General features: G+C 41.6%; 2 protein-coding genes across 2 annotated transcripts in view; one reads left to right on the top strand and one right to left on the bottom strand.

The window, feature by feature from the left end:
- Positions 1-5,496, top strand: part of bmp6 (bone morphogenetic protein 6) — a gene marked incomplete at its 3' end in the record, with an annotated part of 51,038 nt that extends 45,542 nt beyond the window's left edge. The window contains exons 5-7 of the mRNA XM_083936377.1: positions 2,348-2,424; positions 4,464-4,574; positions 5,347-5,496. Coding sequence (XP_083792503.1) covers positions 2,348-2,424; positions 4,464-4,574; positions 5,347-5,496 — 338 coding nt within the window. The remainder of the gene's footprint in view (positions 1-2,347; positions 2,425-4,463; positions 4,575-5,346) is intronic.
- Positions 5,497-6,619: 1,123 nt separating this feature from the next.
- Positions 6,620-16,393, bottom strand: txndc5 (thioredoxin domain containing 5). The gene is made up of 10 exons (XM_083935792.1): positions 16,174-16,393; positions 14,504-14,656; positions 13,661-13,766; positions 13,460-13,556; positions 12,402-12,517; positions 11,875-11,961; positions 11,406-11,558; positions 10,229-10,311; positions 9,952-10,081; positions 6,620-9,243 (listed from the first exon to the last, which is right to left on the bottom strand). Exons 1-10 carry the CDS (start codon positions 16,356-16,358, stop codon positions 9,121-9,123), a joined length of 1,233 nt encoding a protein of 410 aa, XP_083791918.1. The 5' UTR covers positions 16,359-16,393; the 3' UTR covers positions 6,620-9,120.
- Positions 16,394-27,431: the final 11,038 nt, after the last annotated feature.

Here is a 27,431-nt window from a genome sequence, read left to right as displayed (position 1 = left end):
GGGAAACACCTGACTGTATTTGATGGTTACGGATGACCATTTGACCTCACTCCACAGCCGCCTGTCGTGACCAGTCTCACCTTTCCTTTCCTGTCTCTTGAACAATTAACCCGTCCAATCAGATGACATATTTATGTTTTGCTGTAATAAAAAGAAACCATTGTCTTTACTGTATTGTAGAACACCTGCAGATGGCAGAAAGTGAAGCCCAAACTTGGACATGGTTAGTGCCATGCCTCTCTTTCTCTTTTTTCTTTTCCTCACTTCTCATTTATTTGAAGCTGAGATGAATCCAAGTGACAAATCCAACTTGCTCTCTATCCCAACCCTGTGCCCGTCCCTTTTACTCACTTGAGTCAAGTCCAGCGCAAACACACAGTCACAAGTCTGGGCAATGCGGTCAGTGCGTCTGTTCAAAATGAAATTTGATTTGATGATGAAATCTTAATGCAACTAGCGCTGGTGAATTTAAATTACAGCACTTCGTTTTAAATAAGTGTCTAAGTGGATTTGGCTGTTAAACAGATAAACATCAGGTCATTGGTGAGTGTGAGTGTGTGTATTTGTGCATGTACAGTAAGTGCCAGAGGTAATGAATGATAGACGCAGACATGTAAGGACCCAACATCAATGACTCTTACATAATTGAAGTGTGTGTGTGTGTGTGTGTGTGTGTGTGTGTGTGTGTGTGTGTGTGTGTGTGTGTGTGTGTGTGTGTGTGTGTGTGTGTGTGTGTGTGTGTGTGTGTGTGTGTGTGTGTGTGTGTGTGTGTGTGTGTGTGTGTGTCTCCAACTCCAGCTGACTAAACAAGGCTGCTGTTGGTGAGTTAGTGAGGTGAGTGGCTGTGACTGAATGACAAATCCCCGTCTGCAGTCTGACTCACTGGCTTTCCTTTTTTTTCTGACGCACACACACACACACACACACACACACACACACACACACAGCGATTGTTTCTTGTAAATGCTTTGGCTGCAGTTAAGTGCATTTCTTTAGGCACACAGATTCTCTCTATTTATCGCCTATGACAGGCTGACAATGCAATGAGCAAATCTGGAAAACTAGCAAGAGAGCCACTTGCAGGTAACCTCAAAGCTGCAAATTGTTTTTTTTCTTTCAATGTGTGAAGTTATTGTAACCAAATATCTTTAGCACTGACTCTACCAGGCTAAACATGGAACCAGAAACCAGAATTGTAACCCTAATGACAAGTGACTCAAAAAAGCCAACCACTACAAGGTTTTCAGCCAAAACAGTTGGTTACCAGTTTTATAATTATCTTTTCAATGTGAGAATGTGCAGACCAACAACCATCTACAATTAAAATCACATGCAGGCTGTTTGCACTGCAAAATACAGGCATGAGGATTATAAAACAACGCAAAAGCTCTGCAGTCCCATTCAAAACAGCAAAGTTCCCTCCTTTCAACTCCAGGCCGCACACATCGCCAGTATGAAAGCCACAGGCGAGCATTTCGCGTTTTCGTGTCATTTATTTGTCACGCCCGGGGGTTATAAAGGCCTTTAGGGTGTATTTTAGAGGACAACTGTTCCACCACATAGGATTCATCTGGATGAAGCTCCTCTGAGAGTACAGCTCTCTAACCAGTGTCATGACTTACATTTTCCTCTCTCATAGTCTTTGTCTGGGAGGTTTGTGAAGAAAAAAAAAAAGAATCACAACAATAAAATCAATGAGGCGAGACAGTGAGAGAGCATGAGTGAGGGAGAGCGTCAGTGGAAAGCTAGTGTCACCAGCTTGACTTCAGCGTACTGACCGATGCCAGCAATGACCTCCTCGACTGTGAAAACCAAAGCTATACCTGGGACTGTCTGCCCCGCCGCTGCAGAATGGAACAGATAATTAAGAACAAACTGCAGAGCAGGGGAGTCCATAAACACAGTCGTCACTGTGTCACCACTTGAGCTCGCGCCAGGCAATATTTGAATGCTGATGAATTCAATTAGGCATGCGTTCTAACGCATTAAACAGCAGATTAATGTGAAGCACGTACAGTACAGTGACCGCTGTAATGAGCATTTGTGCCTGTGCTCCGCTCTACGCCCTCACGTCTCCACCCAGTGCATTACGTGAGGCGTATTGTGTTGTTCTGCTCTCAGATTCTAAATGTCATGAGTCACTTTCATGAGGTTTAATTGGGAATCATTTACCCAGGGAAGGGTTTTAGCTGAGTGTTTTACCACGATCATCCCATCAGTCATGTAGTGAGACATGTTGGGCGACTAGAAAGATGTGAACAGTGACAAAACAACAACGAACCCAACCGTCCACTCTTATTTCAGCAAAAGCTGCAGTTTCCTGATGATTTTTGTTGTTCTGTTGCAGATTACAACAGCAGCGACCAGAAGACGGCATGCAGAAGACACGAGCTCTACGTCAGCTTCAGAGAGCTGGGCTGGCAGGTAGTGAACATTTTCTTATCCAGTGCATCCAAACAATGGCTAATACATGTGTGGTGAACAAGTAAGGGTCTATTCAGGGCTGGTTTGATATTCTAATTAATGTTTACTGACAGCTAGGTAACATACTGGATGTAGAACGATTTTAGAGGAATAATAAAATTGAGTATTAACAGTCCCTTATTGTGCTCATTTTCAGTTTTATCCTAGAACACGTTTGCATGCTTTAAATAGATACTTTACCCATGAAAAAGTGTTCAAAAAGCACATAACCTTTCTCATATGGTCTGTCTGTATATATCTGTACTCACCCTCTGTCTGAAACACTCTTACACACTTAAAAAGCCTGAAAAAGCCAGCTCTGATTCGTAGGGGTTATATTTAGGCCCTTCATTAGTCACAGGCGTGTTTTGGGCATAACATGAATGAAACCAACAAAGTCAAAGTCATCTCCCATTCCCTTTAAAATCCAGGCGCACCTGCAGCACGCACATTTCTATTTAAATAGCAGCTTCTGGAAATTGGAGAAGCAGGGCAGTTTTCTGCTGAGGAAACGGATCTGCTCGTGCATGAAGCTGCGGCTCCTCCACAGTCTTCTGTCCCATCGACAACTCCATTTGACTGCATTTGAGCAAATACACCGATAACTTGTTTAACTGAGGAGGAGAAAAGACGACTGTGCGTGACACGCGGAGCGATACATTGGAGTCAGAAGGGTCCACTTATACATTAAATCATCCACCCGCCACCCGTGAATGAATGATTTTCACTCCCCTTGTAGGCCGTTGCTTTACAATGATGTATTTAATTGATGAATGAGTATTTTCTTTAGTGGTTTACTTAATGATCAGTCGCTGCTTTGAGTTATTGGAAAGGACAAAACTACAACAACACTTTTAGCTTCTACTCAATAAGTAATTTTGTTCTTCGTGCGTAAATATGCACAGTGGAGCTGTTCTGCTCTCTATACTGTGTCCCACTTTAGGGAATATCTTCTTTAATGCAATAGTGATTAAGCTTCAGGGCTGAGTTACTTTATACTGTAACCAACAATACATGTCAATCACTTATTCAAGTGTACCTCCACTTCTTCACATTAAAGGGGCCCTGCTGTAAACATCACATCATATAAACTCCACTGACTGTCACGGAAACTAGTGTGGCCAAGCAAAGGCAGTCAGAAAGTCAATCAAAGTTAAGTCTCAGACTGCGTGAAAGAGAGAGAGAGAGAGAGAGAGAGAGAGAGAGAGTGTGTGTGTGTGTGTGTGTGTGTGTGTGTGTGTGTGTGTGTGTGTGTGTGTGTGTTTACAATATGACAGACTGAGGAGGAAATAGAAGGGCAGAGTTACGTACATCCTTCCAAACAAGCTGTGAGCTGTTAACACAGCACTGACATCTAGAGGGAGACTGCCAGGGCTCGCTCTCTCTCTCTCTCTCTCTCTCTCTCTCTCTCTCTCTCTAACACTCACTCACTCTCTCTCACACACACACACACACACACACACACACACACACACACACACACACACACACACACACACACACAGAAGGACAAACTGAAAAGTGAAAAGAGAAAGACAGAGAGAGATTATTAACACAGACAGGAAGGTACACTAGATAAAAACACAAAAACAAGTTAGACAGAGGTAAAACATGCAGAGAATTTGTCGGAGCGAAACAGTAAGACGCACAGAGGAAGGAAGGAAGGAGGGGAGAAGAAGTATTGCTTCCCTGAGCGATTTCACAGACAGGAGTTTTTTGGGCAAGGACGTTCTCAAAGACGAGATTAACACTGAATTTATCAACAGGAGTCAGGTGGGCTGCTGAAATAGAGCAATGCTGCAGCCTCTCTACCTATCTGCACTCATAAAATGATCAAATACATAGACAGCTTCTTATCCAGGTCTTATAGAATGATGTAAAGATAAGAACACTAGTTTTGTGGAATTATGAAACCGGACCTGAACTTTCTAGTGTTCAAAAACAAATCCTCTGCTCTGGTTTTGCTGTTTTTAATGTTTACCATCTTGTGTTTCTCTCAGGACTGGATCATTGCTCCTGAAGGCTACGCAGCCAACTACTGTGATGGAGAGTGCTCCTTCCCCCTTAATGCTCACATGAACGCCACCAACCATGCCATCGTACAGACCCTGGTAAGACCAACCCACAGGAGTGTACCATGCTCAGTGTATTCAAAACACAGTGTAGGAGTCGTTTTAAGTTCAAGCAATGGTGCAACAAGATATTTAAGTGTTTGCAACTCTGTTTAAAGGAACTTATTGTAATCCTTTTTAACGACTGCAAGAGATAACTATATACGGTAACAGTAGAGGAGTTCAAAACTTCAAACATATTTTCATTGGATGGCTATGTATTTAACACTCGTGCATGAGAGAAAATCTGTGCTTTTAAGAACTTTAAAGACCAATACATTTACATCGTAATCCAGTTAACTCAAAGGGACGCTGAAGATACACATGAAGATAAGTTAAGAAGAGTACAACTTAAGATAAGAGTACTACTACAAAAGTGTGTGAATAAAAAGTTGTCTAATTGCTCTGCAGGGGGCATTTTAAAGTGAGAAATATGCAGAATTAGGAAATAATATTGCAAATTTAGGGCATGGAGTTTGATAAGGACAGACATTAAGCAGGCAGGGAGGGTCTAGAAAATGACACTGTTGAGTTGCATGATGGGGAATGTAGTGTTTTTTCGTCATGTACTACAGACTAAAAAGCAAGAGATCTCAGCTTCTTCTGCTCCAATTTTGACCATTTAAAAAAAAACTTTTATGAAAGTGTTACACTAAATAGCCAGGGGCCCCATTAAAGCTATCTCTCATCTTTTTTTAAGATAACTATTAAATGTTATGTCAAATGCAGCTTGACATTTAAAGGGGCTTAAAGTATTTCCTCTGATTTTCAGGTGCACCTGATGAACCCAGAGAACGTACCAAAGCCATGCTGTGCCCCCACCAAGCTCCACGCCATCTCAGTGCTCTACTTCGACGACAACTCCAACGTCATACTGAAGAAATACAAGAACATGGTGGTACGGGCCTGCGGCTGCCACTGACACCCACATCAAGGGCTAATAATGCTTGATGAAAAGTTGGGTTGGCAAAGGGCTGCACCAGTGACTCCTGGGTGATGTTGACCAGTTTCCCGTCCAAATCCTCAGCCCGCAAGGACTGTCCACCCTGAAAGATCATTTACATGTTCTATTCAAATCATTTTGGACACTTCAAAACATCTAATAACATGAACGTTTGTGTTCATCAAACTAAGAGGGGACCGTTAAGGGTGTCATCTTTAGGCAACTTCACCCGACAGTGTTGAGCCACCAAGTTGTCAATCACCTTCTCTATTAGCTGTGGAGTTTTCACTTCATGGGTCTGCAGCAGATTGAATGACTGCGTGTGTGTGTGTGTGTGTGGGGGGAGGATGGAGTGTTAAAGTTTGTACATTATGTGTTTCTGGAAGTGTGTGTATGAATGCCTAAGAGGCTACTGCACCTTCTCCCTCACTGAGAGGGAGAGGGCAAAACTGAACTGTTGTGGGACCAGTCCGAATGCTGCTTTCTTTCCTTTCTCCTCTCCAACAAAACAACATGGTGGATCAGTTCTCAGAGGGCGCTTGAATAACTAATAATGAACAACTTCTCTAAAGTGCATGACCCTGAGGAGTTCCGACTCAGCGTTATCACGGCACTGAAAACCAACAGTAGTCAGTGACATCAACTGGTCAAATGAGAGAAAATGTGCATAAATGGTTTGAGACATGGGAAAAGTTTCCTTTTCAGTGTAAGTATTAACTCAAATGATCTAATACTAAATGAATTATACATTGGAGTCAGTAGATTCATATGTCCTTGCTCTTTTCAATGTATTTTCTTCTTAAGCCATATTTGCCCTCCTAAAATATAATATGGACTGAACCAAAGTGACCACAGGCTATTTTAGTCGTGCGCTGCTCCAAATATCCTCTCCGTGTCAATATTTGCCGGGCTCACGCTGAGCTGCGATTCACCAGGCTGGTTCAACATGATGCATGTTGTGGCTAAACTGATGTTTTTTTCCAAAGAACCGAAGAATACAGCCTTATCCCTCCGACATACCGCAAATGGCCATTTCCATGTTGCTGCACTCGCAAAGTTAACAAACGCTTCCACCCCTGACAACCCATCAAGAGATTGTGGAAAAACATTTAGCAAGTCAAAAACAGCCGGCAGAACGGTGTCTTTGCCTGCTTTCTGAAATTAGCCCTTTGCTTTTTCAATCCTGAGGGTAAAATAATGTTGAGATTTGTGTCCAGTGGCAACATCTTCCCAATTGAACGTGTTACTGTGAGCTTTGAATGATAGTTTTTTAGACAACGTATTTTAAAGAAAAACTAATACCAACAAGAATCAACATACCGTACGTGCCTAACCAATCATAACTTACAAAATATACCTCTGGTAAGCTGCTGTTTACATTTGTGATCATGTTTAGACTGTTTTTTGTAAATACTTGTACATTCTCAGCTTATTTATTGCACCTTTTATTAAAAAGAAAAATCACATACCTTATTAACAGAGACCGATGCAAGAACAAAATGAAAGTTTAATACTTATTTTTGAATTTTTTTATTATGAAATCTCATGTTACAACTTGCCATTATTCACTCTTTTTGTACAAAATCCATGGGTAGTGCACAACCCATGACTCACAAGGAAAAAATACTTCTGTCACTGGAGTTTCTTTAGACCATGTGCTATCCATAAAAACTTTAACTGACAAAAAAAATGCTGTGTCTCTGACTGTTTGTGTACTTGGGTTAGACAATAAAATGGTACCCTGCATCATGCGGCACAGGACGTGGGTCAAAGAGCATTTGCAGTGTAGTGGGCATGGCGTAACAGGTGGGTGAAGTCAGTTAGTCTTAGAAAAGTGCGCTGAAAAGATATTGCAAATGCTATTAGAACCAGGTCTGTGACGGATTACGTTTTCTTGGCCTTTGACTGTTGAACCTTCACACACAGATTAACCTTCTGTAGCTGGATTTGTAGGCTGATGGTTATGATACAGTAGACTTCAGCTTAAACAATCACTAGTGGTTATATAGTCAGAGGGGGAAATTAAAACCAGTTAACTTTATTTTGGTTGCAACCGATGAATGATGCTTCTTTTCCCAGATCCTTTTTCCGATTAGTTTGACTTGGAAACCAGTAGCTGGAGCAGCTGTATCTTACAGATCACCTTAAATATCCACGTAGCAGAGTTAAACTATACTTGGCCATCCAGTCCACAGTTTGGGGTGCCTAAAGACAGAAAACTGACATTGAGGAACAATATTTAAGAGTAGGGTTATTTGGGAGAATCATAAAGACCCAAGATGCAGCTGGTCACAATCAGTCAGAAAGGTGATAAGATGCTAGCTAGCCCACCTGACCCTGAGCTACCCTGAATGTTTGTTTAAGTTCCAACCTCACAAGTATTATCATAAAAATGTCCAACCACAGAAGAAAGGTTGTAAAAGCTCTAAAGAAACTTATTATTTCCTCAAAAAGATGACCAGAGACATTACAAAGTGCTGAGAATGACAGTTTAACCAAAGTGGAGCTCAAGTTCTGGTGCAAAAGATCCTAAACGTACACTTCATGTTTTAACCGTGTTACCAACTGTCTTCTGCTGCTCCACGTACTGGTTCCAAACTCCTTTGAACACACACCTGGCCTGAGGAATATACAGCAAAAACCTTACATTCACACCTTTTATCACCTCGTATGAGTATAGAAAGAAGGGTCAGTTTTAAAGACAGTAGTAACTCTAAATTCGTTCAGTAATGGAGATATGGGGCAACATGGTCCAGGCCTGAGACCCTGAATGCTAGGAGGAGTAGAGAGGGACGGATGATTGAGATCACAGGAGTCTAAAATGCACAATTGGGATGTTTAGTTTTCATTCATCTTGTTTTTCTTTCTACAAGCTGAAAAGCCTCATCATTAAGAGAAAGTCTACGTGTCATTTTCAGACCTGTGATAACAATGATGCCTCCATCACAACTTCTCTTAGACTGTGGGCGTTTCCCTGAGAGTTAAGTCAGACAGGCCATCAATGGCATGGATAGAAGGTGCCCTCAACTTAACACTCAACTTAAAAATTGGGTGAAACTTTGGACTGACAGTACCGTAACATTGATTGCTTGCGATTTAACAACAGATCCCATGTATAAAACGATCATTTAAAAAAAGTCAAATGGCTACAGAAGTTCATCAGAAACAAAAGATTTTTTTAAACAGGCAGAAACTGGGACATCTGTCCTTGAGTGCTACCATTTGAATAAACATTAGACATTATCTGTGCGAGGAATTCTGGTTCTGATTGATCGAGCAGTGCTTGCAAAGTGGTTGTCCGACATATTACTAAATTTGCAGAATCCAACCAATACGATAGTATTCTCCATATTAGGAGATTTAAAGTTGGGCAACAAAATGAGAAACACATTCACATCCCAAACACTCTACTGAATCATGCTGTCCTTGAACACAGAAAGAAAGAACAGACTGCAGTCTGTCGCCGACTCCTTTCTGAGGAGAACCCAAGTGGAGCGAAAGATAAAGAGAGGTTTGGCTACTGTAGGAGAAAGAGTAGTGTCCTGTACTGGCCAGATATGCAGTGTGGACGAGCAGAGTGGTGGAGTGCTGACTTGACTGTTTCTACAGCTCGTCCCTCGTCTGCCTCATCACAAAGCTGTGCAGGCTCTCCAGGTCCCGCCCGCCATTATGCTCTTCACCCTGCTCTCCTGCCTTGAAGATGATCAAGGTGGGGTAACCTCGGACCTGAACCAAGCGGGAAGACAGAGGCTTATTCCATGTGCTTTGTCATCTTTCAAACCTATTTCATTCTTATGCAGCGTGCAAATATACTGTACACTAAATCAAATGATGCCTGAAACTAAATCTTATCAGCTCTTTCCTAATTGGAGTCCTGTTAATATTAGTTAAAATTACAGTGGCAGTGAGACAACCAGCCCGCAGATATGAGCTTAAAGATATTATCTGGTGCCGTGCAAGAAATAGTGACATTCATGTTTTAACTATACACAGTCCCTCCTAAATAAATAAAGTAAAACAATTTTGAAATGTTTTAAATGAGAAGCTATCTTAGAAAACACAAGGGCACATTTTTATCAGAATGAATCATCACTCTGGTCTTCAGAACCCTGACACAGCAATTCTGCAAACCATACAAATAACATTGCATTCCATGTTTAGTTGGCTTTATGGTCATAACTGATTTCTTTACCCTTGACAGTGTTCAATCTGTTTTAGGATTACAGTCTTTAGCATCTAATTAAAGTATGTGGCAGCAGTCATAATGTTTTATAGCTCTGTGATAAAACGCTTTATTACATCCTATATAACACACTTCATCTTAAGGAAATTAAAAAGCTGACAGGAGGGTAAGTGAGAGCAGATACAGAATGCTGCGTGTTCAGCTTAGATAGTTCTGACGGTATAAATTGTGGATGACACCCATATACTTACAGAGTACTTGTTGCAGAGTGTGCGCTCGACAGTGCAGTCCACTTTGGCTATCTTGACGTCAGTGAGGCCGGAAAACTCCTTCTTGGAAAGATCCTCCCATGTTGGAGCGAGGTTTTTACAGTGGCCACACCTACAGATGACAGCAGATAACACAGGGATGACATCACTTAAAGTGACTGAGACTTTGGGAGACCGTGATGTCAATGTTTGACTACAACAAGTTTATACATTTCAAAGAGTCAGTGAGTGTTAAAGAATAATAGAACAATAATCTTACCATGGAGCGTAGAATTTGATGAAGGTGAAGCCTTTGGCCACTGTCTCGTCAAAGTTGTTCTCTGTGAGGTCCAACACGCTGGACTGCAGACAGGAAAGAAACTCATTACCTGACCAATATCATTTCATATAGGAAGAGCTAAGAGTTTGGATGCCATGCAAACCTTTTGGTCCTCACATCATCTCATTAAACTGAAAAGTGGGACATGGATGCTGTCAGGGTTTGGATCAGGGCACCAGAACATTAAACACAGAGGACCAAGTAGGAATCAATATCCTGCTCTAAGACGTTGTGGCTGAGGTGCATCAACTTTTACGCAAACAACCATTTCTCACTGCTTCACTTTTGTTGTTGTACACTATTAAGGATGATGTCATGTCTCCAGCATCTGAAATTCAGGTATCAATCAGGAGGAAAAAACTAACCTAACTCTCATTACCAGTTGAGACACGCACACAGTGCATTTACATGCAGTTTAAAAACCTGATTATATTCGGGTTAAGGTCATACCCCGTTTTCTTAAACACCATGTAAACACCATACCCCGGGTAAAATTGGGGTTCTCATACCCTGGTTAACAGACCTAGAGAACTTGATTATTCCCACATGTAAACAGCGTTCTCGGATATTATCGGGTTTCTTGTCTGAGCATGCTCTGTGGTAGTGGCTTTTGACCCTGAAATAAAATAAACAACAACAACAACAACAACAACAACAACAGCAATAGAGCGTTACCTTTAAACTGAGGGAGGACTTGCAATGGCAAGTAACATTTCTACCAAGATATCAGTTTCAGTCGCAATTCTATCCAAAAGTCGTATGTTTGTGATTTTGACAACTAGGTGAACCAGAAAAAAAAAAGCTGCATTCAGTCCAGCTGTATGTTGGCAAAGCAACTGTACCGGAGGTCGAGTTACTCCCGTCATTTTCCCATTCAACCCTTTTCATGTATACGAGGGGAACTTCAATAATCTGATCATTCCCTAATCCGGGGTAAGGCCATTTTCAGGTTACTGATGTGCATGATCTTTACTTGTATTGAAGTTGAACTGTATCATAAAGTGATTGCTTGCTTCCCTTTATGTTTCTGAAGGTATGAACACCTGAGCAGGCACTGAAGCATATATTTCCTGTGTATGGCACTGCCTTTTTTGTTGTTGTTCACACGCATCTTTACCTCCTCTTTCGCTGGCTCATCAGTGGGGATCTCGTTTGCTTTTTGATCCTCACTTGGTTCCTGTTCTTCCTCCTGAGCAAGGGCAGCCTTCACCTTGTTGTCCACAAAGTCTTTGAAGGAGTCCAGGTCTCTTTTTCCTTTGTACTGATCTGTCTACAAACCACACACACACTAGAATTAATACTCTTTTCAATCATTGTTCAACTCAGATATTCAATGGTGCCAACATAATCATATGGTGGCTGTTGTGATTGACATGCCAATATCCCGAATATCTATTGATTGTAATCATCCCAGTATGATTTAATGTCATGGGGGTTTGTTACAGTTTGTAGGAAATCTTAGAAAGTGGCGAGGAGACATGACAGCCGCAGTGGCAGCAGGTCAGATGAAAGAGTGCGTTGAATCGCTGTGCATGCAGAGATCATTTGGAATAGAAAGTGCGTAGCAGTCAAAAACGTCACCGTACCTTCTGTCCGTTGTAGAAGAAGAGCAGCGTGGGATATCCTCGTACACCGTTCTCAGAGCACGCCTCATAGTGCTGTGTACAGTCCACCTAGGTCATAAATACAGGGACATGTGTTAATGAAACATCAGTGCAAACAATGGCCGTGCAAATTTGACTAAGACATGTGTGTAACCCAGTATGCTTCTCATGTGACCAGCATCCTGTTTTGCACCAGTAACAGGATGACCATGCCAACGTGTAAAGTAACTTCATGAAACAATGACGAACATAACAGTTTGTTATCAAAAGTGTAGATTTAAACTTCTCTTTTGGATGCCTTCCGCAAGGAAATTGAATGAAAAAGTGTGTCACAAAGGCAGCTCATACTGAAGGGTATATAAAAAAAGATTGTAAAAACATGTACCTTTGTGGTTGCCCTGTTGTACCCACTTTACAGTATGTGTTGTTTTATTGTTTTGATATTGCGTTCATTATTTATGAGTACTTGGATCCTGAACCTGTGAGACTGTACACAATGAAGGACCCACCTTTCCTATCTTTACATCATCAGAGTGCTCAAAGGTGGTGGCCAGCTGCTCCCAGGTTGGGGCCATTGCTTTGCAGTGTCCGCACCATGGGGCAAAGAACTTCACAAAATGGGCACCTGAAGTAAGAGGAGGAAAGCCAGATTAGAAACAGAAACTGCGGATAACCAGCAAGAACACAAATAGAAAAGTAAAACACATAAAACACATCATACATTGAGTAAGTAGAAAGTAAAATGCAGTGCAGTGTATGTCCATTTCTAGATGGACAAAGTGCACAATTATACCCAAAGGTGACACAGAGCAAGTTTATAGGTTCAGATTTTTGATTCGATGGAGCAATGTCAGAAGTTGATTCCACAACAAGCTCAACCCAGCCTGTCGTAAATTCAAATATACACCTCTTATACAGAGGTTATACGCAACCAATTACACAACGTTTATTGGAGCTCGGTTGCTAAGATGTGAAGGTGGGACCAATAAACAGTTTCAAAAATACCTATGTCATATCCTGCCTAGTTTCGTCTCCAAACAAGGATTTATTTTTACATTTATTTTTCTTCAAAACTAAAACATTCGACAATTATCGTGAGCACTGTTTGTTTTTGCGCCCGTCGCCAGAAAATCCAAAATGACAAGAGTGTTATACAGTCGGTCCGAGTTGACTGACGTGATGGATTGTGCCTTAGGTGCTCGTGTTGAAATGTCAAGTTATGTCAATCAGGGAAATGGGGTGTTTCCATTCTCTAATGAGGGATCCAGAAACACAACTTGGAGTAGTTGACTGTTAACTGTACCAATGATTATATATGATGAAAAGTAAGTCCTGCTCCACTCAAAAATGTGTTTTTCTTCTGTTTATGGGCTGTAAAATGTCTGACATGGACTGCACTCTCCTGAAGGAGAGACAATATATATTCAAAGTTCGGGATATAGTCATTTGATAAATACCGCGTAGAATCAGCTGTGATAGATCAAGTATATTCGATAGATCGCCCACCCCTAGTACAACAGCACTTTCATGAAGCATTAAACAGCATTATTTTCTACTAGATCTTTACCTTTGGCTATGTGGGCCTTAAAGTTGAGAGCAGTGAGGTCATACAGGCCCTGTTTGGGCTCTGGGGCTTTAGGAGGCTCCTGTTCACTCTCTGGCTCCTGGAGGACACACAAGAACAAGCATCTATGAGCACCACCGTGCTTACACTGCAAGGATCACTGGTTTAGAAATTGGAGGTGTCAAATGAATGAACACAACTCACAGAGGGCTCCTCCTGGATTGTCTTCAGCATCCAGGTCTCCAGTGACTGTAGATCTCTGGGCCCCTGGTATTTAACTGCCTCCTGGTCTGGCCTAAACAGCTTCAGTCTGCATGTAACACAAAAAATAATTTAATGAATTGTGGCATCACAGACTTCACAACATCACTGTGGCTTCACAACAAAGTTAACTAAGTAAGGGATAATGAGAGCGAGTAAGTCATTATTACGAATTTAACCCCAACGAGGTGATGGAGGACCCTGAAGGGTTTTAATTCGCTCTACCTTATTCTGCTTATAAACACACAATATAAAAATGGTCCTCTAGAGTACGATCACAATTTCATACATGTTCTGTTATTCAGAACAGTGACGTGGGTTGACGTTTGTTCAGAAATAAAAGATCGTAATTGACCAGTCAGAACAGAATATTTAATAAAGCTGTCCAATAAAACTCAGTGACCCATTCATGCGCACACAATTTTCTAACTAGCCTCATCATTACAAGCTTTAGGACCCTGTAAGTTTTGGTTGTAAAATTTACGTCAATCATTATCCAGCGACAGCGTGCAGTCAGCAAAATCCTGGATTTAAGAGATGTCATTAAGATACTGGCTGAGTATTAAACTTAATGCAGGCCAATGTATCACCTCTCTGTCAATCAATGATGGAAAAGACTGTGTACGTCTGTGTTCTAACAGTTCTTTGTATTGTGCATGCAACAGTCAACGCAAGAGATTTGTTCCAGGTATTGATCTAAACTGTGAAATATCTAGGCTGATCTAATGCGTGCCAAAGGACTAGTATGGATTGATTAACCCGAGAATTAGTGTGACGAGTACTTACGTAGGGTAGCCCCTAACCCCATGTTCATTGGAGCAGAACTTGGTGTTCGGGACACAGTCTACTTTTACCACATACACAGGGGGCTCGTCCATGCTGTTGTATTTGTCTGCCAGTTCATTCCATGCGGGCTGTAACCTCATGCAGTGGCCGCACCTGAACACAACAGTGGCACAAGAACAGTCAGTGTACAACCTAAAAGTTTTCCAATAGAAATGCAGCATTCTTTAACATGTTTGGAAAATAAAGTTATGGTCGGTAATTCAAGTATTGTGACTGGTAAATGGTTGAATGTTTATGATGCACGATAGGAGAATGCTGTTTGACATAATGTGGTTTTGACTGTTAAGTTGCACTTGACAGTCACCCCTTGAGGCAGCTCTAGTTGATCTCTTAGAGTTTCTTTGGACACAATTTAGTAATGGTGGTGGAGCTTGACCATGAAAAAGGGCGTAAACAAATACAAAATCAGTGTGTTTTACAATGTTTCCCAGTCTAATTGGTCATACTTATTCAGAATAAGACAATGATGGTAAGATGTAAGTGAGAGCTGTGAAGCCATTTATACACAGAACTCCTCGTAGCTGTCAGCTCCTGTGCAGCTTGTTTTTTGTCCTTCGCATGTACAGAACTGTATCGTCAGCATACATTTGACAGGTTACACCTGAGGGGTTACAGTGCAGACTGTTAACCGCAGGTCTACACGTGGAAGGCACAATGAAATCTTAATACTTCAATATGTAGTGGCTGCCTAACCCAAATGTTTCTTTATTTCAAAAATAGGCTGATTTATCTTTGCTTGTAATATGTTGGATTCATGTTGATGCATATTTCCATGTTTGGAAGAGGGGAAATAACTTTCAAAAAGTGACAATACAACCAATGTTATGGTGGAACCCCTGGAGCACACCTAAGGGCCCCCTGTTGATTATCTTTGCCCTAATGAATAGACACCAATAATGTGAATCCATGTCAATGAAGAAGCAGAGAAAAGTGTCAAATATCAAAGTCAGACATTTGAGTTAAATACATGTTGGTAACACTGTTTGTTGCAGTATTGAGCTATTTAAACCAAATGTAGGAAAGGTTGACTTAGCTCCATGTCTACTTATTCTACATTACACCGAGTGACGATGGAAGTGAACCTCCTCAAAGACCTCTGAGGGTCCGTGGACCCCACTTTCGGAACCGCTGACGTAGCACCAGTCAATCAGTGCGTGCCACGTACGCGCAGCCTCTCCACACAACGACCCTTAACTGTGACTATTTCTGCACTTACTGTAAACAAACGTATCGCTACAAACTCCGCTTTAAATGCTCAAGTTCCCGCTCAGCGTTCAATGGAAAGTTTTTAACTACATGTCAACGTCTTGGGAACAACTCTCATAGTTAGCATCGAGGCCGCTTGGAAAAGTACTCTTAACAGTTTGAGCTATGCTAGTTAGCAACTAAGCTAAGCTAAGCCCAGCGGTTGTCCAAAAGAACTGGGCTAGCAACTAACGTTAGCATTCAAGCTAACTAGCTGGTGTTCTAACTTGCCGGTTAGCTCTAATCCCACTCTAAAAGCCCAGTTTTTTCAATTTTCGGTGTATATGGAGGATGTAAAAAAAGACACAGTCAATGCATTTATTCAACGTCGTCGGGAAAAGCTTGTCAACTAACTGTTCACTTACCATGGGGCGAAAAACATGACAAAGTGGGGTGCAGTGGGCACCGCCTCGTTGAACATCTCCACCGTGTACGTGTGCTTTGCGTGCTCATCTTCTTCTGCATCGGCGTCGCAACATACGCTGGTAAACAGTAACGAAAAATAAATAAAACACAACATAAAAGGTTTGCAATTCAGTGCTGAGGCCATGGTGAATCTCTCTCGGTGGGTGCACAGTGTCCCTGCTGGTGTGAAAAGACCGACTCTGATCGTGCACGCCCCTTTGGCAGCCCAGTTTAAAGGAATGTGGACTGTGGATGGGACACATGCATCGGGGTGATTCCTGTTACTGCAGCTGGAAATAGAAACGGGGTGCTTCTACCGTATGCATTTGTTTGAAAGAATTACATTATAAAACCATGCACACAATACAAAATGTGTTTCAAGGTTTGCAGATGTGGACAACAATTATTTCAACATTTATTCTGGGAGTGTTAGTATACTTTTTTTTAGCAGCTTTAGCAGGGGACCCCAAACTTCCCTTTACCGGGCCACATTAACCAGCTCTAACTGGGGGATCCCGAGGCGTTCCCAGGCCAGTTCAATTGGCCCCCGCGACCCGACCCTGGCTAAGCGGATGAAGATGAGATGAAAGTTTTTTTTTTAAATAGTTCAGTATAATACCTTCATTAAATTGGAAGCAAAGTATGTCATTATCACTGTCATGAAAACAAACAAACAAAAAAACACAGTGGATTGTCAATTTACTAATTCTAAAAGGAAAATTTCATATCCAAAAAACTAAATTCTCTCTTTTTTCCCCACTCATTTGTGACCCATATCTCATTTGACTCATTTCAAATGACTTTTTTAAATGCCATAGCGGTGATGTTGAACCCCCAAAACAGATTCCCTGATTGTGGAACAATATTTATTATCATATATTTATCATATTTTGTCATGTCATATTTCTATGTGCACCTTCATGCAAAAGATGGAGGTGATAGGGTCTATGTAAATCCTAAATAAGTCATAGAGTGTGATCTTTATCTAGTTTCTAAAGTGTCCTGAGATAACCTTTGTTATGATTTGGCACTGTAAATAAAATTGAATTGAATTGAATTGAATTGAATTTGCTTTTGACAGTGTAAGCAGCACAAGTCGCATTGAATCTGAGATTTTCGAATCAGAAATGTGGTAATGAATCGGATATGTATCGGATTTTTCAAAATGCGACCGCAATCTGCCAGGTGGCATTTAATGTGACTTTGACGTCATTCTGTCCTGCGCTGCATTGTTTTGTAAATGAATGACAAATGAAGTTGATTGATTGTTGATTTCTTTCTCCTCTTCCTCCTTCTTGATATCACCCGCTCACAAATGTGCCGGTTGCCGCCACACACTGTTTTTAGCATCAAGCCATAAAGTTCTACAATCAGCCGTTGCCGCGTTCGCTTTCGTAAACACTGTTGTGGTGTGATGTCATCAGTAATCAACTGCGCATGCAGATCACTTCAGGAGTGTGACAGGCCACCTTTCAAGACGTAATGTGAACAGCCAAAGAAAAAATCGGATTTGAGCAAAAAAATCTGAATTATGCATTAAGACCTGCAGTGTGAACGTAGCCTTAGATACAGTACAGTACCTCCCAGTTATTGGCATTAAGGGACAATTTACTTAATTGGTGGATTATCTAGCAGCTCTCCTGGGGCCGCATTTATAAAACTGTGCGTAGAATCCTTCCCAAAACATTGCGTTTGCACAAAACCATGAATCTGTGCGACGCACATTTGATGATCTCCACCCAGTGTCATCCCACTTTTCCTCCCACTATCTACCTGCAGCAGGAGTTGGGCCTCTTGTACAGCTAGATGGCAGGGTGAATGCAAATGATTATGTGAACCTCCTTCAGCAAGATGCAATACCTTCACTGCAATTGTCTCCCAATCAGCTGCAATTTGCATGCAAGACAATGTCCCCTGTCGCATTGCAAAACAGGTGAAGCAGTTCCTTGAAGCTAATAATATTGAAACAATGAAATGGCCAGCCCAGAGTCCAGATCTGAACCCCATAGAGAATCTCTGGAAAATCCTTGGTGACAAAGTAATGTCTAAGAAACCCACTACAGTTACTGAACTGATAAAAAGACTGAAGAAAGGACCAAGATCAAACCAGATCAGTGTGAGAAACTAGTGATGTCCTGTGGGCACAGATGTGCTGAAGTCATTCAAAGCAAGGGCCTCTTCACCTGTACAGATTGTAAAGCCCTTTGAGGTAAAATGGTTATTTGGGGTTTGTGGCGCTTTAAAATAAAATGGACTTGACCAATTTTAACATCGCCATACATTGTTATGTTTAATTTTGAGATGATAGATGGATAGAGATAGATGTGCCACATCCCTACAACCCCATTTATATAACGGGTAACCTTATATAACCTTTAACAGATGGCCAGACACAAGGTTAACAGCTTAGCACCATATTTAAGATGATGAATATAACATTTACTAAATTTTAAAATGAGACATATCACTTTTAATGTTAAAGGAAGGCTAATGAAGTCATACTAGAAGCTCAGTGATAAAAATGTTATTAGAATATAATTTAAGAGACATGTGAGGGTTAGTTCACCTCTGGTAGAGTAATAAAAAGCCAAATTGGTTGATTATAAATGGTCCAGTAAGTTCTGGTCGACTGCACCGCTTTGGCAGGCAGTCTAAGTTTCCTTAACACCTAAGGCTGTCTCTCTAGAACAAGCTGTCCGCTCTTAAAATACCTAATGGTATAAATCTAAAAAAACAACCATGAAAAGATGAAATATTATGAAAATAGACTCGGGAATAAGAGAGCACAATGTTAGCGTTTTGCTTTAACTGTGAAAATTTGGGCACCGCAGCTCAGGTGTCACATCACTTCTGGTTCAGGTGACAGATGGACTGTGGGTTTTCTACACCGATGGTCAGATATGAGTCAGAGTTGCCTCCTCAACGATGGAAACGACGCTCGAGAGTGAGAACATTTTAAGGCAAATATAATTAATCCAATTTATTACACTGGATAAACAGTGCCTCTCGTGGGGGCTGTAGCCTCGCGTAATGGCGACAGTGTATAAATCATGCATCTATTCCCACGACGGAGGGTGTTTGTGTGTGTCTGTTCCCAGAGTAGCGAGAACCTGCTGGCTTCATGGATCGACAGTTCTTTGGCAAGCCCTCCCCTCTCCATTTCACTTTTAACACAGTCATGATTTCATGACACCAAATGGAGACAGCCTTCACAGTATTTCTCTTTAATCATCCCCCCTTTTTCCTTTCATCTGGACAACGGGAAGAGTGGGATGAGGAAAGGAAGAGGTTACGGCATGGAAACAGACAGAGGTGTCGCCTGGAGCGCACTATGGTATATAACACTATTCCAGATGCATCTCTTTCATAGTCTTCTTGAATGTCTATATTCTAAAAGTGGGTGAAAATGTTCCTACCATGTGCAGTCAGCGTGTGAAGTTAGAAGTCACAGGCTGAGGTGTTTATGAAGTTGCGTAGATGTGTGTGTGTTTCGGTACTTTTCCATCAACTTGCGTCAAGAGATTGTCCTGCTAGCTGTTCCCTCCACAACCATTGAAATTCCACCGTTTTACACAGAGACACACACACACACACACACACACACACACACACACACACACACACACACACACACACACACACACACACACACACACACACACACACACACACACACACACACACACACACACACACACAGATTATTCTGTCCACAGGGAGTACAAACATTCGATGGAGAAGCAATATACTTGTAGGAGACTCCTTCACAGAGATAGATGATGCTACATTGACCTCAGGGCTGACAGGAGGTGATCTTTAACCTCCGTCTGTAGAAGCTCAAACGTACTTTATCTTTGAAGAACTTGAAATGCCTTACTATTGGTCATGACCTCACGAGCAGAGAGCAAACTAGGAAAAAAATCAGCAGACACAAATGCAAAGGGTCAGCAGTCTGCGGATGTCTGAATGCTTTTCAATTGTCTGATGGGAGACAAGACAGCTTTTTTGCAGCAGCTATACAAGAAACACAAGGATTGAGATACAACAAACACTATAGTTAACCTGCAAAAGGATGTAACTGAACCAAAACCTTTAATTCATGTGTCCAAATAAAGTTATTGAATAAGTCATTGTCACCAAATGACACGATCCTTTAACATTGGGAAAACCGAAGTGGTGAAAATGTTTTGTCAGAAGAACAGTGGACTCTTGAAGTGTTCCTCATCTCTTAATTTCAGTCTTTTCACAAATGTTTTCCCTGACACTGAGTGTTTACGGTTATTTTTCTGAAGTGAATTGGCTGCTAATGTATCAAAGTAAAAACTCTGATTTCAAGAGTACGTTTCCCGTTCCACTTTGTAAAGCAAAAATATACTTACACTTCAACACACTGAAATGTCAAAACTATTTTACAGCATTTTTCCTGCAATGATCACACTAAAATACAGCAGATAAAAATATGCATGTAGCCTGTCAATAAAATAGTCACTTATTGTATAGTAGTACAGTAACAAAATAAAGTTACAGGGCTGAGTTGCTCCTGTCTGTTTGGCCTGATGTAACACTCTCCCTTGCAATGCAACAACCTTCCCCTGCTCACTTCTGTTGACAACAAATTGATCAATTTATCACTTATCACCATTTATGAAACATGGGCTCGGCAGATTTTGACAGTTAGATGGACTATTCTGCATGTGATGTCTTATACTGTAAAATAATTATAATGAATTCTAACATATTTGGAATGTAAAACTATTCTACTGAGAAAAGACAATCTGACCACAAAGAAGAAAGAAGTATACAACCAATAAATTGTTCAAATTGTGCTTAGTCAATTGCCTAAATGTGCTAAACATTTGCAAATAGTGACCAAAAATGAGTAGCGCTCTTTCTGTTGTGTGCAAGTTAATAATTTGTTGTGTAGGATTTCGTGAATAGTTTTGCCGACTTCAACTGTCGTTCAGGACAAACTGTTACATAGAAGTTTGATATTGTACATTATGATACAGTGAGGGAAATGACACACGAGGTGCTGTTGCGCAAGGCATCGAACCACCAATGTTTATGTATATAAGCCCTGTTTGTGCATGTGTGTGCATTTCCGGCCTGTGTGTGTGTAACCTGAATAATAATAATAACAGAGTGAAAAAATTGAATTTCCCCTTGCAGGATTAATAAAGGAATTCTTCTTCTTCTTCTAATGTATGTGGATCTCATGAAAGACTTCTCATGATGGTCCAAGGCTTAAAGGAATAGTTTGACATTTTGCGAAAATACGCTTCTTTGCTTTCTTGCCGAGAGTTAAAAGTTAAGATACAGTTTATTTACAGAGCTTACCTTTTCCAGGTATTCAAAGACACTTCATATAAGTTATTACACAAGTTAAATAGCAAACAACACACTAAAAATGTATAAAACACAACATTATATTGGTTAGTGATTTGAACATGGACAGATTGGTGCAGTCTTCGGTGTGTTTGGGGAGAGAGTAGCAGAGGTAGAGAAGGCTCTGTCTCCCCAGGTTCGGGGCTTGGTCCTCAGTGGCGAAAACTTGAACTGGATCCGTTGTGGGTCAGCGAGCCGGTGGGGGTTCTGGAGAAGGGAGGTGATGTGATCACTGGAGCAGGAATGGGCGAGCGAACGAGCAGCGAGTTCTAGCGAGTTCTAAAGAATGCTGTTGCAGTAGTCAATCCTGAACGTGATGAAGGTGATCGAAGAGAAGGAAAGTGATGGACGTAAACAGGCTGTGTTTTTTAAGAGGAGGCCGTTCTGGTGATTTGATTGATGTGGTGTTTAAAGGAGTTGCTGGTGAAAATAACTCAGAGGTTGCGGATGTGTGGGGAGGAAGATAGTGTATTGATGGTGAGGCAGAAGTTATGAGTGGTTTGATAGCACTTCTTGTGTCTATGCTAAATATGAAGCTAGCTTGCAACCGGTTATCTTATCTTAGCATAAAGATTGGAGACAGGGGAAAACGGTCCAAAGGTATAATCCAGCTACGGGCAAGATCAAACGTTTTACCTTGTTTATTTTATCTGTTAGAAAATCTAATTTAAAACTTTTTCTATGAAATAGATAGCGCATGACATCACGCAAAATTCCTTTCAAAAAATGTCAACACCCGTTTGTGCTGCCCTCTTGAACCTTTTCCATTTCACATCAAAGGTATTTTTGTCTGTTATGACTGCTGTGATCATACTCCTGCTCTGCTTTAGCCCGCTGTGCTGACATGAACGTGTCAGCAGTATGAGAACTCCCACCCACTAAAGTTTATTTGAGCTATTATATCAAAAAAATGGCCTTGACATCCACTCATGACCCACAGTTCTCGCTACGCTCTCACATTCCAGCCGCTTCTCACTCAGCGAAACACAAATGCCTTTATGGTTAATTGGAGGTGAAAAATGATATATGAGATTATTTTGCTTGACTTTTGCACATGATAAATAACATCTACACAGAGGCCCAACACTCCCAAAGGGGCTCTATTGTTACCATGGCAAGCCAACAACCACACATCACTATTTAATCTCAACATGTCATATAGCTGTGGTAAATATGACCAAATTGCTGCTGACACATTTTATATTTTGCCTAGTAAAGTGGGGGCTGCATAGTTGTGGGTGTCTACTGGTTACCCATTGTTGATGGCCAGGCACCTTGCCAGGCCAGTTATAGCATGGTGTAATAGGAAAAAAGAAAGATTAATGGATCCTGGGGACCCGAGGACATTCTATTTATTTTCTTAATTGCCCCAAGTTAGCGGCTGAGAGCGCAAGAGTCAGCAGGTGGCAAAGGGGGTGAAAGTGAAAACTGAGAGACAGAGAATTATAGAGAGGAGCAGTGTGTGTGAATTAAAAAAAACAGTCCATGCTATAGTTAGCTATTGTTCTAGACCACTAACTTCAGAGTGAGCAATCACTTACGGCAGGGTGCAGAGACTTCCATCATGCGGTGTCTCTATGGTCTACATATTCCAAATGAAAGAATTGCCCCAATCAGAGCAAAATGCATTGTCTTTCAGGCTGATCAGGTGCAGGGTATTTTATTGTCTAGATTACTATGAACTTTGTGTAATCCTTATAAAATTGGTAGTGTAAAAACGGGTCATGTGTAGATGCAAACCCAAGATCTGCTTAGATGGTCACGGTTGGATGGTTAAGTTTAGACATTGACCTTGAATGGTTAAGGTTAGTATAGGTTGTTGGGATAATATTCTCACGAGAGTTTCTCCAAAGCTAGAGTTACTATCTAGGCACAGACTTCCTGAAGATATAGTAAATAACAGGTTATTCAGAGAGCTTTAGAGGTGCTGGTAGGCAGAGTTTAAATCCTTGGATAGAGTGTGGCTGGCCGTTTTCCCCTGTTTCCCAGTCTTTGTGCTAAGCTCAGCTAATCAGCTCTTGGCTGATTCTATACAGTATGAGAGTGGAAGACAAATTGGCATAGTTCCCAAAATGTTGCAGTATTTAATTTAAAATTTGCCCTAGACAGTCGTACAGTATATACTCTTGCAGTACTGCCACAGGTGAACATAAAAATCTTCATGAAGTAATTTAAACTCGATCATCATAAAAACTGAAATAAATGGCAGAAACCCTGCCGTCTACCAGCTGTAGTCTACCTCTCACAAACAGTATCTATTTCAAATTGGGGTCTTTGCTTTTCAGCACTGCCAAGGAACACACTGAGAAAACCTTTAAGAGGAGACTCTCTGGAATAATTCAGAGGCTATTTCTGACCAAATCTAATTCTGTCATGTAAACATATGGGAATTACCTTGCTGGACACTCTCCCTCTAGAACTGCTTTCAGCACAGTCTTCCCACAACTGGACATCATGCAATCCAAAGCCAGACCTGTTTCCACTAGGAACACAGAGCCTCATGGCAGTTTCATATCCGGGACACAGGATGTGACCAACAGAGGGGAACCAATGTCATTTGCAGACAACTTACTAGAGCCACTGCAGCAGGCACCTGCGCTGGGAAAAACAGTGGGGAAAGGGCTCTCCCACCAGACTGGAACAAACCCAGGAACAAACCTTAAGGGATGGAAATCGGAAATCCCCATCTTTTCATGTGGCTGGCTAATAGAGAGGGAAAGAGAGAGAGAGAGAGAGAGAGAGAGAGAGAGAGAGAGAATGAGAGAAGTGAAATAAATAATTAAAATGCTCAATAACAATAGTAGAGGTGGGGTAGAGGAAGAAATTGGGTAAATAAAGGAAGAGGGTCAGAAGAAATGATTATGGCTGTGGATGACCATGACTCCCACCCCAAGTGTTTTTATGTTCTATTGTTTTTAAGTACTTCTGCTCTAAAGCCGTGCTAAGTCCCAGGAGGTATCAACAGTATTGAAATTACCATCACTTTCCACAAGGCCTGTGCACTTACTGGCTCAGCGGCTTTCTCCTTGCTGGGGGGGGGGGGGGGTGATTTTTTTTTGTACCAGGCTAGTTTTCATTTTTTTCAAGGTTAAAGTTTATGAATAAGTAGGGGCGTGGCCTATTGAGTGACAGCTATCCGCTGGCCCTCACTTCTCCTCAGAGATATTCGTAAGCCAGACAGACGTAACTCCCTCCCCCAAACGTCACATCAATGCCTTTTTTTGGTAAGAGGAAATGAGGCGGAGTCAAAGTCCGACCAAGGCGACCCCCATAGGCGAATACGATCGATCAAGTTGAGGGAACGGACCTCGACGGGTATGCTACGTCCATTTTTAATACAGACTTTGTTAGAGACCATCCAGTTGCCGAAGTCTAATACATGTACTCAGTATATGTTTGTGGACATTTTTCTTTACAAACCAAGTGTTTTGCCATGTTAGTGGCATCAGGGGTGCAGAGGCGATGTCAGGATGGGGGGGCACAAAAGAGACTCATACCATGCCACCATAAATCCCAACTTCGCCTAGGCTCGCCATATCATTCAAAAAGTACTGCACATGGAATCATTTACTGTGCTTACCTTTCTTGTTAATGTACTAAACAGTTTTGTACTAAACAGCCATCAGCGCATATCACTGCCTACATAACTGTTATATTAGTAAATCCTAATTTTAAGGGTCTCGACTTTATGCATGATTCATTGATATGGAAGAATATCAAAATATGAAGTCCTTTTTTTAAAGCCTGCTGATCATCAGCGTCTCTGTAAGAAACTGCAACAGACTGTGGAAACTACCCATTCATTTGCACAGGGAGCAATTCAGGGTTCAGTATCTTGACCGAGGACACTTCGACATGTGGGCCGGAGGAGCCAGGGATCTCTCAAACGAAGGACGACCCGCTCTACCTCTTAGCCACAGCCGCTCCGTTAGAAGAAGCCTTGTCATTACTATCACTTCATGTCAACAAGTGCCTCAAAAATAAACATTAAAACATATCTGAGGGGAGACATCACAGGTGTGACAGCAAGGGCCCACCTCTACCTCTCACAGACGCTTCTGCCTTCACAATAAAAGCCCCACTTCCTGCTGGTAAAGCCATCAGCATATATTGGCCCGATTTTGAGGGGGGTTGAGGTGGGGCACAGAGAGGGAAAGACAGGGTAGAGAGAAGAGGAGACATCCTGGACATCCTGGTGTTTTCAGGTTTCAGGCCAACCACTTCTTTCCATTACCATGACCAGTGGTGCCTCAGTGGGGAGCTGGATATTATAGTAGAGCTTGCAAATGAGTCATTGCAATTTAGGGTCTTTGGAAACTTGTGTCATATTTTTGATATTTTAATGTTCTAATTAAACACCATAAAAAGGAATTATGGGTTGATGTTTTGGGTGTCTGTAAGCATGTTTTTAAATTCTGTTTTAAAAAGGGTTTAGAGAAGTATTAATCTACCCCCCTAATCATTATCAAACACTTTATGAAATACAAAAGAATTTTGCTAAAGTCTCCTTGAGCAACACTTAAAATGCTGGTTTGTGCCCAAGAAAAGAGCCTGCTAAGTTGCTCTTACATGTGCGGTGCATTTAAATAGGCTAACATTTATAACCCGCGGCTTCCATGAAGGCTTGAACCTACATGAGCAGGGCTCTAAAGTGATATTTCAGCAGACAGTATTTCATATGAAGCGAGCCGTAAATGTCATCAATAACCAATGAGGCTTCACTTTGCCTCAGCAAAACCTGTATTTCAAGTCCGTAGTTTTATTCTTTTTGGACATACTGCAAGGCACGTTATGAGTGTCCCAGTACCTGCTTTCATTGCGTCAAGGTTTGTTTTTATTTTTCCCCGCTGTTAGAAAAAAAAAATTACAGATGCTGTCACCCACTTACTGGTACTCCCGCTTGCTCTCATGGAAAATGTAAAAGGGGCCCAGCCTCGTTGAGGTTAGGCTGACATTGCCAGTGAGAGGTGGCCAAGTCACAAAACAGATGTTTACTGTTTTTCTAAGAATGATTTGTTCTCTGCTCCATATTGACTCAGGTCCAACCACAACCCAGGTCCCTTTAACAGTGCTGCGTTAGAGTTTGCAGGCAGGGGCACAATTCTTGAACCAGGTGTTTATGTTTTATTGTAAAAATATTTAATTCTATGCATGCTTCATCAGCCTGTGGGTATTTTAAGTGAGTTTATGATTCTGACAGGTGCCTCCAGTCTCACGCAGATGTGCAATAAAATGATCGGATGGGTCACACAGGAAAGTTGCGCCTGTGTGTGTGTGCTCTCCTGGATGTGTCAGCCTGTGTAGGCAGTGAGTAAGAATGGGTTTTAGGAAGCCTTTGAGTGTTTCTGTGTGTGTGTCAGAGCAACGTCTGCAGAGGCAGTCATGGACCCGGTAAAGGTCTCTCCACAGAAGCCATTAAACAGTGCGTCTGCTGGAATAATGTGTTTGACTTGGCTGTGGGGCAGCAGCAGGTGCTGGGAGGACCGGCCTGGAGCTGCTGCTCACTACCTGCTTTGATCTGCAGGCCAGGGACCATGCAGTCTTCCCTTCTCTCTGTCTTTTCCTCCCATCACGTCTTTGACTTCCTCCTCCACTTGTCTTTGTTCCTCTCTGTCTCTCTTTCCTCTGTTGTCATTGCTTCCATTTGCTGCTCCTTTAACTTATTTCTTCTTTCTTGGTTTTCCTTTTTTTTTTCTTGGATGTTTTCTTCAACTCTCTTCCCCCCCTCCACACTTTCTCTTCCTCCTATATCGTAGCTGTGAAAAAGCTTAGTTGCGCTCCAGTCACAAATCTGCTAGATCTCAACGACTCTACTGAGTGTTTAAAAGTGTAA

This window comes from Echiichthys vipera (assembly GCF_963691815.1).
Source record: "Echiichthys vipera genome assembly, chromosome: 21".
NCBI classification, from domain to species: Eukaryota; Metazoa; Chordata; class Actinopteri; order Perciformes; family Trachinidae; genus Echiichthys; species Echiichthys vipera.
This window is presented reverse-complemented; position numbering and strand designations above follow the sequence as displayed.

Coding starts and splice junctions, on each gene's coding strand:
- txndc5 (XM_083935792.1), bottom strand. CDS start 16,358: ATGGCCTCAGCACTGAATTGCAAACCTTTTATGTTGTGTTTTATTTAT. Junction 14,657..16,173: donor GTCATGTTTTTCGCCCCATG/GTAAGTGAACAG, acceptor TGTTGTGTTCAG/GTGCGGCCACTGCATGAGGT. Junction 9,244..9,951: donor CACTCTGCAACAAGTACTCT/GTAAGTATATGG, acceptor CGCTTGGTTCAG/GTCCGAGGTTACCCCACCTT.